The 13,469-nt window shown below is 44.7% G+C and overlaps 1 protein-coding gene across 1 annotated transcript; it reads left to right on the top strand.

Annotated features, from left to right (window-relative positions):
• Positions 1 to 406: 406 nt before the first annotated feature.
• LOC123096882 (agamous-like MADS-box protein AGL65) lies at positions 407 to 3,922 on the top strand. The gene is made up of 11 exons (XM_044518665.1): positions 407 to 969; positions 1,434 to 1,493; positions 1,580 to 1,598; positions 1,697 to 1,761; positions 1,869 to 1,884; positions 1,988 to 2,049; positions 2,350 to 2,446; positions 2,615 to 2,665; positions 2,755 to 2,888; positions 2,987 to 3,407; positions 3,595 to 3,922. Exons 1-11 carry the CDS (start codon positions 785 to 787, stop codon positions 3,652 to 3,654), a joined length of 1,170 nt encoding a protein of 389 aa, XP_044374600.1. The 5' UTR covers positions 407 to 784; the 3' UTR covers positions 3,655 to 3,922.
• Positions 3,923 to 13,469: the final 9,547 nt, after the last annotated feature.

The following is a 13,469-nucleotide window of genomic DNA, read 5'->3' as shown; positions in this document are numbered from 1 at the left end:
CTGGCTCCATAGTATCACAAAATCATTGCGTAAGAATTCTGCCTCTACTCGAGTCACATTGAAGCCTCTTTGATTTTCTGCTCAGTCCGAGCTAAGCTCGGCACAAAAGAAATGGAACATTTCATCTTCACTAGTAAAAAAATGGAACTACTCAAATGTATTTTTTTTGTATAGATACATGAAGGTGTGAACGACACTAGAACGAGAGGGAGAAAATAAAAAAAGCACGTAGAAAACGAGGCTGGGAGAAACGAAAAACATTTCCAACTGTCCGAGCCCTTCTCGCCCGGTTAGTTTGGACCCTGACCTCCCCCTACCCCCTCCCGCGCTTTTCTCTCTCTGCCCTTCTCTCCCTCCGCGCACAGCCACACCACTCCCCTCCCCCCCCCCCCCCCCCCCCTCTTTCTCTCTCTCCTTCTTGACCCCTATCTCTCTCCTCGCCCCCTTCTCTCCCGCCCGATCGACCCAAGAACTGCCGATTTCGCCGGTTCTTGGCTCGATCTCTCCTCGTTAGCTCGTGGAGATCACCTCCTGTTTGGCCATAAAGATTCCAGATCCCCACCTGTTTCCTGGTTCGATCTCTCAGACCGATTCGATTTTACCACGCACAACAAGGAAGCATTCCTTTCATATCTGGGCCCGAGCGATTGGATCGTCCCATGCTCCACTGCGACGCGGATATCCTGAATAACAAAAATATTTCCCATCCAGATTCCATCGGATTGTATCATAATTGGTGAAAGGTGTGACGTTAAGACATAATTTTGGTCGGAAATTCTTCGACATGGGGAGGGTGAAGCTCAAGATCAAGAAGCTGGAGAACACCAGCGGGCGGCAGGTGACATATTCTAAGCGGCGGTCAGGGATTCTCAAGAAGGCCAAAGAGTTATCCATTCTCTGTGATATCGATCTCATTCTTCTCATGTTTTCCCCCAGTGGAAGGCCTACCATATGCGTCGGCGACAAAAGGTAATGGTTTTGGTTCATCTGAGTTGATTCATTCAGATTTAGGTCAACAAGCCCATAATATGACTATAGAGATGGACATTTAATTTTCTCCTAAAACAAATACGCTTAGCTTTTTTATGAAATTGTTGTAATTTTGCCATTGAATTGATCAATTTCTTGGCTGATTAATTAATTGAAACAAGGGAATTGATTTTTCAATGCATTTGACCAATTCTGAAATTTACCCGTATGGTCCTATGTTCCGACTGAAGCACCATTCAATTTACAGTTTTTATGTCATTGTGCTTCTTTCATTTTTGCAATAGTAGTTCTATGCTTTTTCTTTTGGGTGAAATCGTAGAATTACAAAACAATGCTTTAGCCATATATCTGTCATGTTTTCAGATATGGGGTGCTAATGATATTTAGGACGGCAGAGTTAAATCAGAATTGCATGTTTACCTGATATACTATTCAATTTGCAGCCCCATAGACGAAGTCATTGCAAAGTATGCACAACAAACTCCTCAGGAAAGGGCTAAAAGGTATTTGAGTTACATACATTTTCTGTTTACCTGCTGAACCAATTATACTAACATATAAGCTGAAATTCATTCTTTCTGTTTAACAGGAAGCTGGAGAGCTTAGAAGTATGTTATGCCAACAGATAGAGTTATTTATCAAGGCATTTTTCCTTAGCAGATTAAGTTTGAGAATGAGCTGACTAATCTGCTTTTGTTCCCAAAAGGCACTAAAGAAGACATTCAAGAAGCTAGACCATGATGTCAACATTCAGGACTTCTTAGGCTCCGGGTAATTTTGCTAGTATTTATTTTGGATATCAAGAGAGCAGCATGATTGAAGAAATGTATAACTCCAACGAAATTTCTCACTATGTAGTTCTTTTCAATCTATTGCAGGGGTCAGACGGTCGAGGTACATCTTCAACATATATCACAGCTAGGGCGATGAGCACTTCATGGAATTTCTTCTTTCTGGTTTTCGGTATCTAATGCTCGTTGGTTCAATTGTTTCACAGGAATTATCTAGTCATCTTGGCGCATTGCAATGTCAAATGGCAGATGTTCAAAAGCGTCTCAGGTAGTTAATTAGCACCAATTCACTTAAGCAGCTCGACAAATTTGCTGCTTTATTGATTGATTCAATGTAATAAGTAGAGACATATACGCTCTTTACCTAAAAAAAGAGGCATATCTGTTGAAATCTTTCCATTCAGTGCCGTCTAAAGTAATGTTTTCATGGCACGTGATCTTCACTTCATAAGGGGCCTTTGAAAAAAAATGCATTTATGGTAGAGTTAATTGTAGCTCTTTACACAAACTTGAAGGGAAACCATGAAAATTGAGGAGCATAACTGTTCGGCATTTTTTTTTTCTTCAGTTATTGGAGCGATCCCGAGAAGGTTGAGAATATAGACCATATAAGAGCGATGGAGCAATCTCTCAAAGAATCTCTTAATCGCATCGGCATTCATAAGGTAGAGATATCCCTAAACCTTCTTATTAACTCCAGCCGATCTTAATGCGTGCTGCACACTGTTCAGCATAACGGGCTAGCTGTTCAATATCCGAAGTATAAATTCTGTTAAATTTTGTATTGTCACTCAGAATCCGATCTCATGTTGTACCCTGTTGGATATGCTTAGGAGAACTTTGCAAAGCAGCATCTGATGGGCCTACAGTGCGCTGCTGCTCAGGTAATAGTTTTCACCTTCACAAATTCAGAACTTTTGGTTTCAGGTTCAGATATCTGATCGAGATGTTGGCCCTTGCTATTTAATTTCAGTTCCAGAACGAGATGCAGCTACCTCTGGGGCTAACCGGTGACCCGAACCCTTCGTCGTGGTTCCACAGCGGTGGCGGCAGCGATGGACAGCCGCCCATGATGTTACCTGAAGACCCCAGCTTGCTCCATCAGAGGTGAGTATCGGGACTGAGCTCAGGGGTGGTTGGTCAGGAGTAGCATTTATGTGAAGAAGAAACATAATCGTCCACGACTCACGCACTCCACCACGCAGGGACATCGGGTGCTCGACGAGCACGTCGCTGCAGAGCTACCCGGGCTACTTCAGCATGAGCAAGCAGTCGACGGACACCGCCGGGGGCGAGCAGCAGCACCAGCAGGCGGCGGCGGTACATCAGCACCAGCACCAGCACCAGCAGCCGGAGTTCAGCCAGGGCGACTGCCTGACGTCACTGCATCTCGGCGCGCAGTTCCCGTACCAGTCCGCCTTCGACCACGCCAGCCTCCTCAACGACAGGCTCTTCAGGCCGGACATGGAGCTGCACGTCGACAACGCGGCGGCCTCGGCCATGGACTTCGTCGGCGGCCACTATGAAATGCCGAGGCCCGGCGACGAGGCCAGCTTCCAGAACTGGGCATCGGCGGCATGCGGCGCCACCATGTACGATCACCAGCAGCAGCCGCCATCTGCCCAAGTGAGTAATATACTCATGCATAGCAAAAATCTTGATTATTTTGTCCATTAAGTATCTTGATGATCTCAGAAAATATTCCATGAATAAATGACGAACGAGCATTTCTTCCCAATATCCGCGAAATGATTGTGTTTTTCCTTTCTGAGAAAAATATGTTCTTCAGCTTTTGATCTGGTCTTCTTTTCAGCTTATTGTTCAGAACATGACTGAATCCCTGACCGTCAGCTCCCTGCAGCAGCAACTCTGATAGTAGCTTCGTTCGACCACGACACCGCCGTACATCAGCAGCTCATGATTTGATGATTCTTTAGCCAACGAACCGAAGCCTAAAGGCCTTACCATCGCTGCTAAAAAGAATCCTTCTCAGTCAGTTTGTTATTCCGTAGGAATGAAACAAGGTGTATAGGGGAAAATTGAATTTGTCAGTGTAAAGCATATACTGACCATAGCCGATTCAACTTGTAAAATATAAATGGATTCTTAACTCTAATGTAAACTATGCTGCATTTTTGCCATGAAAAAGGTTGGGCAGCTAACATCCTCCAAGCACGAGCAATATTGTATTACCTCCGTCCAGTTCTCAAAATGTTGACGTCCTGAACATTGACAGGGTCTCCAAAACACAGCATTTGTTTGTACTACAATATATACTAGATGCATAATTTTAAAACAATCTATGTTCCAAAATATATGACTTTCTGTAAAGCATGTAGTTAAACTTCTCTACCTTCGAATTATTTTTTGGCACACGTTAGGCGCCGGTCGACCGGCTGAAATTTCAGCCGGTCGCCTGCCAGACGTGCATAAGCGTCATGCGGGCCGTGCGATTCCTGGGCGCCGTCCTCATCTTGAACTGCTTTGCGGTAAAAAAAGGGGGAGGAACCCCCCCCCCCCCCCCCCCCAACCTCGTCGAACTGCCGCATGGGCTCACACGTGCCTCCTCGCTGCCACACTTCCGGGCTCGTGCGCTCCTCACTGCACTTTAGGCCCCGACGTGTGCCGCCGTTTAAGCATTGAATCTGGTTTGTAGCACTTTGTCGCCCTTGCCGTGCTACCACCATGCTGTCGGCGAGCTCGTTGCCCCCATGTCGCCTCGGTCATAGCACGCGCCGTCGAACTCATGGCACACGTTCACCACGGTCTCCGAGCGTACACCATGGCTTGTCCCCGTCGTGCTCCAGTAAACACTGGACGCAGCAAAAATTGCTCACCGACCGTAGCACTAAAGTTCTTTGGCCATTGTAGCTCTGGTGGGTCGTGTCGGCCGCAGCAAAAAGATAAATGCTTGCAACTCTGAACAATGATAGTTCCAGCAAAACTGGCTACTGGTTCCGGCAAAAAAAAAGCTGGCAGCTAGAGGTCGTCGATTCTGGTTCCAACATTTTGTCGCACGGTTCCAGCATTCTTGTTGCCATGTTCCAGCGCACGGTCGTCACGGTTGCAACATCACCCCTCGCCCCCTCCCAGCCAACGGTCACCACGGTTGTAGGAAAAAACGCCAATGGTTCCAGCTCGCGGTCACAACGGTCGCAGCAAAAACTTCAATGGTTTCAGCTTGCGGTCATCACGGTCGCAGCAAAAACGCTGCTAATTCCAGCACATGGTCACCACGGTAGCAGCAAAATATGATGCTGGTTCCAGCATGTGGTCACCATATCCAGTACCGGTGGTTGCCGGTTGCATCATCATTTATCGCCGTCCCCAGCAGCAGGCAGGTGGCGGTCGTAGCACCCCCGTCCGCCTGCCCACGGTGGCAGCTTTGCCGGTCCGCGGTTGCAACTCCTGCCAACCACGGTTGCAGCCTTGCAGCCACCATTGCACGCTGGCCCAGCTATCAGTAGGGGGCGTCAATGGCTGTGGGACAGAGAGAGGGGAGAGGCGCGGCCGCGTGGACGTCAACTTGGACAGTGAGGGCGTGGTGTGGCAACCGTTCGCAGGAAGGAGGAAGACTGGATTGAGAGATGCAGCGGGAGGAGATAAGGATGCAGCAAGCGGTGCGTGGGCCACTAGCACGTATTTTCCCACGCGAAGTGACGAGGCGACCTGCCGAATTTTTGGCTCATTGGCCGATAGGAATCATTAGGCTTACTAGCAAAAAGCCCGTGTGATTGCAACGGGTACAAATAAATAAATATGTGGTTAGAAACCTAAAATAATTTACAACTCAAACGATTTTGTATGTAGCGAAACACATACTTTTATTTGAGCGAAACAATATTGAAACTTTGAAAGTACTCAAAAATATTAAGGGTCATTCTTGAAGGAAAAAAATATATTCCTGCACAAATTTCTTGATGAAAAATTTGTAACACAACACCCTTGCTTTGCTACCGGCCGCCGCCTCCATCAACCCACACATCTTACTCCTGCTAGCAATGGCACTGGACATGGCGAGGGTGAACTCTTGTGACATTCTCAAGGGTTATATGATTGGCATTGCTAGTGGAAGGTTATCTAAATGGCTTAAAATGATTATTCTAACCTGAAAAAAGCAAGATAGACATATTACAATGTACTCCCTCCGTTCCCAAATATAAGTCTTTCTAGAGATTTCAACAAGTGACTACATACGGAGCAAAAAGAGTGAATCTACACTCTAATATATGTCTACGTACATTCGTATGTTGTAGTTCATTTGAAATGTCTAAAAAGACTTATATTTAGGAACGGAGGAAGTAGTAATTTAATATGTCCCCGCGCCTGCAGAATCTAATATACAATAAGCAATGCCTTTTTTTGACCTCCTCCTTCTGTACAGAAGATCGTTCCCCAGATTGTTACTGTTGCACCATAGTCAAGAAGCTAGACTACTTCGCTCATAAGGACCAAGGTGATTCGATTCGCGATCGTCATGCCAATCGTCCGTGAGTAATGCTTTTGTGGTGTGTTCGATGTCAGGTTATCTGTTGCAATGTGCACTGAAGCAGTGGCAGGACCAGTATCTTGGTTCATCTCAGAATCACCCTCCTGAGACAGATGGGCTGACACTGGCCCACACACCAGTTCTCTCCACTATCTACCACTTCGAAGGGTAATTCCAAATTTATCAGCAATTTCAGAAGCACCAAAACTACCAGAATGTGAACTCTATGGTACGAGTAAAGCAGAGCTGGTGAGTCATGATTTAGCCCCTTTCTCCAAACTCCAACTCCTAATTGACAGTGACACGTTGCTTGAAATGTAGAATAACAATTTCCAGTCCTTCTCAGATAAGTTAAGAAGGCAGACAACAGTTGTAGCCAATACAAGGTTTACAAAGTATTAATGCGAACATGTAGGTTCATAGGATTGTAGGAATGTGAAGACATATCAAACTAAAAAACAATTACGAGCAACAGATTCATACTCTGAGCCATGACAAACGGATTTTTAAGTGATTGTTTAGTAACCTGAGAAATGACAAGCAATGAGCATGTGAATATCAAGACTACCCCCCTAGATTTGATTGTCTGTGTACTCTCCTAGAGGTTCAAGGTTGTTCCTCACAGTTCAATCGAACATTGATGATGGTCAATCTAGATCTCAGATCGTACAACCCAATGGTGCCAATGTTGACGATGTCTACTATTATCTAACCGACAGTAGGACACATGATACGGAAAAGGGCATGCATGAGAGTTGATTTACCACTACCTATTCTACCAAAAATACCCGTCTGCATACCTTGGAGTGTATCTCACCTCCATCATTATTAAAAAATTAATGACATGAGCTACTTAGAAATATTCTACTATTGATCTGGCAAAGCACTGAATCAAAAAATTCTTTTGCCCATGAGTTTAGATTTCTAACAATTTACTCGCAAGTGCAAAAAAGTGCAGCTTCTTTGGAACATGTCAAAACAAAAATGTAAATATGTAACATAAGTAGGCAAGAGGGAATAGAGATGATGGTATTTACATGGAGGTTATGGAGCTTAATTTCTCCCTCTGAGGGCCAGTTATGAGATAACTAATCTTCAGTCATTGAAAGAGAGGCCTCTGTTATGCTTTTTGCTGGGAAGATTTGCCCCGAAGTAAGAAGGCAGTGAGATTAAAAGTTGAGAACATAACTTACCCCAGAGTTTAATCCATGTTTTGAAATCATTCATCTATCTATTTACAACCGCAGTCATAAACAATACAACCACTGCATTGGCATTACCAGATGACAGAGCAGAGTAGAGCTAGCAGCAACTAAGAGTCTGAAGCCCTCTACCCTTTGCATCCATGGCTGACCCATCTTATCAATCGTAAGAGATCCACATGTACAAACAATGTAGTGGTTGTACAAGTGCTCAACTCAGATGCCATTCTTTGTGAAGGGAATATGTAATACCAGTAGTACCTTTCTTGTCAACTCAGTGGTCATGGTCGCAACGCAGTCCACCGGCAACAGGGCAGAGGTGAAGGCCATGACGGCCCTCGTCGGCAAGGACCTAGCCGGCTCCCAGCTCGCCACCGTCAAGGTCCACCACAGTAGCGAGCTCTCCTCTATGATGCACCCAAGAAAGGGGTGGATCCGGATTGAGCACACACAAACACACACACACACACACACACACACACACAGAAAGGGGAGGATCGGGAGGCACTCGTGTGGGGAAGGGAGGGTCTGACTCGAGGGAGTAGGCTGGCCAATGGAGAGCGGCTGCGGCAAAGGAGGAAAGAGAGGACTTGGGGGAGGTGTGGCGCAGGCGTCGAGTGTCGCTGGTGGTGGAAAGCCGAGGGGTGGTGGCACTTCGGGTAGGGGTGCGAGGGTGATGGGGTAGGCGATGGCGGCGCGCGGAGGAGGCGTTGGGGCCGGCGGCGTGGCGTGGAGGAGTCAGGGCTGGCGGTGCGCCGCGCCGTAGCAGGGGGTGGTGGCACGCCGGAGGAGGAGATGGGAGGTAAGGTCGTGGGTCGTCCGGGTGGTTTTTTTCTTTTTCTCTCGCACATACCGATTCGGATTGACTTGGTCACTTGGACTGTGGGTTGATTTCAGAAAACACCAAGGGATTTTCTACAAAATTAATGATTAATGATGGACGGGCAGAAACACTAAAGACTTTATTAGTAGGTATATATATATATATATATATATATATATATATATATATATATATATATATATATATATATATACACACACGTGACGTGTATGAATTTCTTCCCATGTTGCACCTTTATAGCTTTTCAAAATAGAGTAAGGTACAGAAAAACCGAAATTGGCAATCTATATCTATATCTATACCTACTAATAAAAGAAATATGTATTCTTAGTCCATTTTGCCATTTTATAGAATATCCTCTACTATTTCTGACATTAAACCCGTAGTACATATCAACTGTTTTTTAAAATACTCATATCTTCTAAACTGTAACTCGAAATTTAACATGTTATACATGGAATTTGATTAGAAAAATATCTAGAATCTAAATATGATGTTATTTGACCTGTTAAATTTAAAAAAATATTATCTAGGCTGCAATGTTAATCAACAATGTATTTTTTTTGTCTTTTTTCATATCGATACCGATTCAGATTGGGGATGAACACCTCAGCAAAATCAGGATTTGGACATTACATTGAAGATAAATTTGCTAGAGACACTCAATAAATAAGGACATGCATGACAAGAAATAAAAGAAGGACCCAATAAAGATGGGGTGTCCGCTATAAAATAAATAAAAAAGAAAATGCAGAGGAGATCCGATAAAGATGAGATGTTGTGCTATTCTACTATATGTAAGAAGAAAAAAGAGGACATGCATGAAAAAAAGTAAAAGGAGGCATGCATGACAAAAAATAAAGTAAAAGACAAGTTTGATAAGATATAAATAGTGATGAAATAAGAACCAATACGTATGACATGTGTGGCAAGAAATAGTGATGAAATAGGGGCGCAAGTACTTGCGTCCACAGAGACCATAGAAAAATGTTCTTTTCCAGACAAAAAAATATCTCTTTTTATGATTAAAAAATCTTGTATCTCTTTAACAACTCTTCATGTATTTAAGAAATATGCATGTGAAAAAAGTGTTCAAGAGTTACCCTAAATGGGTGATTGTTAAATCGAAAACTGCCATTGATGCACACATGTCTCCGTAGTGTGCTAATATGTCATCATTTGTTTTTATTGTTTTTCTTTACTCACCCATAACAACATCCTATTCCGAACATGACATGAATAAATGCATGATCATTTGCTTGTTTCTTTGTACAGATTAAATCTACATGCAAGCTGTGTTGAATTAGAACACATGTAGAATAGGTTAAGACCATCTTTGTTTTGGCTGTAACTACAAATTCTCAGATTATAGACCATTTTTTTTTAAATTAGGAGCGTGTGATTTTTTTTCTCCCGGGCCTTTTTGCTAGTACATAATTAAGAAAACTCAAGATATACATATTACTCGTATCCTTTAAAGGATGCTGGCTAGAGCTTTTTAAATTAAGAGCGTGTGATATTTTTTTCTTCGGTTAAAATGCACTGATCTCTAGTAGGAGTATATAATTAAGAAAACTCAGGCTATACATATTACTCGTATCCTTTAAAGGATGCTCGCTAGATCACTCTCGCCCAACCGCTCGCGCTCCATAGTATTATAGACTACTTCCCACTTTCCGAAAAGGAACAGTTTTTCCGAAAACCCTAACGCTCTAGCGACTAGGGTTTGGCGGCCTTGACGGCGCCCGCAGATCGATTCAGCGGGGCGCACCGGACTTCCGCCGGAGGATGGCGACACCCTCTGGAAGCGGCAGCGGGGCGGCGGCGGAGACGCTGTCGTCGAGGTCTGCTAGGGCACACTTGGAGGAGCAACTAGGAAAGCTTGACATCACGGAAGAAGAGGCGACGCCCTTGGTGCTAGATGATCGAGTTGAAGGGGCGCCAGAGAGGTGGATGGTGGCAGGGAAGATCCCACACCGCAATATTCTTCACATCAGCACCATCTCGAATGCTCTCCGACCTGCATGGGGTAACTCTAAGGGTCAGGTCTTCCGCTTAGTGGGAGAAAACACGTTTGTTGCGGAGTTTGCGACACAACGAGATAGAGATCGTGTATGGGACGGATCCCCATGGCACATCAGCAAGAACGCGGTCATACTTTCTGAATTTGACGACTGCATGTGCCCGTCGGAGCTCCAGTTCGACAAGTTGAAGGTCTGGGCCCGTGTAGTTAATCTCCCGTTCAATCTGCGTGACGAATCATGGTGCAAAGCGATAGCAAAGCAGATTGATAAGGGGGCAAGTTCAATCCACTTCGATCACGCAGGAGGCTACCTTCGTGCTCGCGTCACTCTGGACGTTGCCAAACCACTGCGATGATGGATTCTGATCAATTCTGCAAGGAGAGGTTCTATAGATCCGTATTATATTCAGTATGAAAATATACCTCACTTTTGCTTCTCATGTGGTCGTTTGGGCCACTCCGATGTGCTCTGCCCGACTCCTAGTACGAGAGATGAGAATGGCGATTTGTCGTTTTGTAAAGGCTTGCGGCCACCAAAAGAGAAAAGGAGAGCTGCCTCGTCTGAGGGATCCTCGAAGCCTCAACAGGCCAAATCGAGCAGGAACGACACCAAGAATTCTAACACTGCAGCTGAAGCAGGTGTCGAGGTGAACTCCCCTGTGAAACATAAAACAGCTCCAAAACGTAAGGGAGGACCCCAAAACCAAGTCTACCGCAGAATTGAAGTTCCACTCTTGACAAATCAGGCAGCAAATGATGTTGGTGAGGGGGAGAACGTAGCTACGGATGCTCCCAGGGATGGAGAAGGCTCTGAGGATGATGGTACAGTGAGAGAACCAAAGAAGAAGAAACCCACGCCTACCAATTCTGAAACCTTGGCAGAGGCTGCTGGACAACCCTGCCCATCCCAATGATATGCTTAAGTTGGAACTGCCGGGGGCTTGGGAACCCCGAGGCAGTTCGAGAGCTTCGCAATGTTGTGAAGCAAGAAGGACCCGCTCTGGCTTTTGTTATGGAAACAAAGATCAGAGGGAAACGTGTGAAGAGACTTCAGCAGACCTTAGGGTTTGTTGGTTGCTTTGCTGTTGATAGCGTTGGATTAAGTGGAGGCCTGATACGTCTCCAAGGTATCTATAATTTTTTATTGTTCCATGCTATTATATTATCCGTTTTGGATGTTTAATGGGCTTTAATATACCTTTTTATATTATTTTTGGGACTAACCTGTTAACCGAAGGCCCAGTGCAAATTGCAGTTTTTTTGCCTATTTCAGTGTTTCGCAGAAAAGGAATATCAAACGGAATCCAAACGGAATGAAACCTTCGCGAGGATCGTTTTTGTAGCAAACGCAATCCAGGAGACTTGGAGTGGACGTCAAGGAAGCAGTGAGGAAGCCACGAGGCAGGAGGACGCGCCCCCACCCTCGTGGGCCCCTTGCAGCTCCACCGACCTACTTCTTTCGCCCATATATACTCTTATACCCTGAAAACATTCAGGGGAGCCACAAAACACTTTTTCCACCGCCGCAACCTTCTGTACCCATGAGATCCCATCTTGGGGCCTTTTCCGGCACTCCGCCGGAGGGGGAATCGATCACGGAGGGCCTCTACGTCAACACCATGGCCACTCCGATGATGTGTGTGTAGTTTACGACAGACCTTCGAGTCCATAGTTATTAGCTAGATGGCTTCTTCTCTCTCTTTGGATCTCAATACAAAGTTCTCCTCGATTCTCTTGGAGATCTATTCGATGTAATACTTTTTGCGGTGTGTTTGTCGAGATCCGATGAATTGTGGGTTTATGATCAAGATTATCTATGAACAATATTTGATTCTTCTCTGAATTCTTATATCCATGATTTGATATCTTTGCAAGTCTCTTTGAATTATCAGTTTGGTTTGGCCTACTAGATTGATCTTTCTTGCAATGGGAGAAGTGCTTAGCTTTGGGTTCAATCTTGCAGTGTCCTTTCCCAGTGACAGCAGGGGCAGCAAGGCATGTATTGTATTGTTGCCATCGAGGATAAAAAGATGGGGTTTATACCATATTGCTTGAGTTTATCCCTCTACATCATGTCATCTTGCCTAATGCGTTACTCTGTTCTTATGAACTTAATACTCTAGATGCATGCTGGATAGCGGTCGATGCGTGGAGTAATAGTAGTAGATGCAGAATCGTTTCGGTCTACTTGACACGGACGTGATGCCTATGTTCATGATCATGCCTAGATATTCTCATAACTATGCGCTTTTCTATCAATTGCTCGATAGTAATTTGTTCACCCACTGTAAAATATGCTATCTTGAGAGAAGCCACTAGTGAAACCTATGGCCCCCAGGTCTATTTTCCATCATATTAATCTCCCGTCAACTAGCTATTTCTGTCACCGTTTATTTTGCAATCTTTACTTTTCAATCTATACAACAAAAATACCAAAAATATTTATCTTATTATCTTTATCAGATCTCACTTTTGCAAGTGGCCGTGAAGGGATTGACAATCCCTTTATCGCATTGGTTGCAAGGTTCTTAATTGTTTATGCAGGTATTAGGGATTTGCGTGTAGTCTCCTACTGGATTGATACCTTGGTTCTCAAAAACTGAGGGAAATACTTACGCTACTTTGCTGCATCACCCTTTCCTCTTCAAGGGAAAACCAATGCATGCTCAAGAGGTAGCAAGGCCTGGGTCTCTTCTGGTCCAAAGATGTCATAGTAGAACTCAAGAATTACGGTTTGGCCCACATTAATGTTGTGGTGCGCGATGCATCGGATGTTTCGGTGAGTTGGAGATTTACTGGATTTTATGGAGCGCCACGAGCTGAAAACAGACACCATAGTTGGCGGTTCCTCCGTACCCTATATAATCTTCCGCATGCAGATTGGCTGTGCATGGGTGATTTTAACGAAACCCTTGATGGGGACGAGCACTTCAGTCGGACGGCGAGACCGGAATGGCAAATGAGAGCATTTCGTGAAGTCACTGATGAATGTGCGCTGCAGGATTTAGGTTTGTCCGGCGTCCCCTACACATGGGATAACTGGCAATCTGGTGATGCCAATGTTAAAGTGTTGGGGATCGTTGCAGAAATTAAAAATAATTCCATGCATCACCAAGATCAATCTATGGAG

Source organism: Triticum aestivum, chromosome 4D (genome assembly GCF_018294505.1).
Source record: "Triticum aestivum cultivar Chinese Spring chromosome 4D, IWGSC CS RefSeq v2.1, whole genome shotgun sequence".
NCBI classification, from domain to species: Eukaryota; Viridiplantae; Streptophyta; class Magnoliopsida; order Poales; family Poaceae; genus Triticum; species Triticum aestivum.
This window is presented reverse-complemented; position numbering and strand designations above follow the sequence as displayed.

What these genes read in the sequence shown, in the direction of transcription:
- LOC123096882 (XM_044518665.1), top strand. Translation starts at nt 785, where the DNA reads ATGGGGAGGGTGAAGCTCAAGATCAAGAAGCTGGAGAACACCAGCGGG. An exon ending in ATATGCGTCGGCGACAAAAG is followed by an intron (nt 970 to 1,433) that starts GTAATGGTTTTG and finishes TTCAATTTGCAG; the next exon opens with CCCCATAGACGAAGTCATTG. An exon ending in AGCAGCCGCCATCTGCCCAA is followed by an intron (nt 3,408 to 3,594) that starts GTGAGTAATATA and finishes TCTTCTTTTCAG; the next exon opens with CTTATTGTTCAGAACATGAC.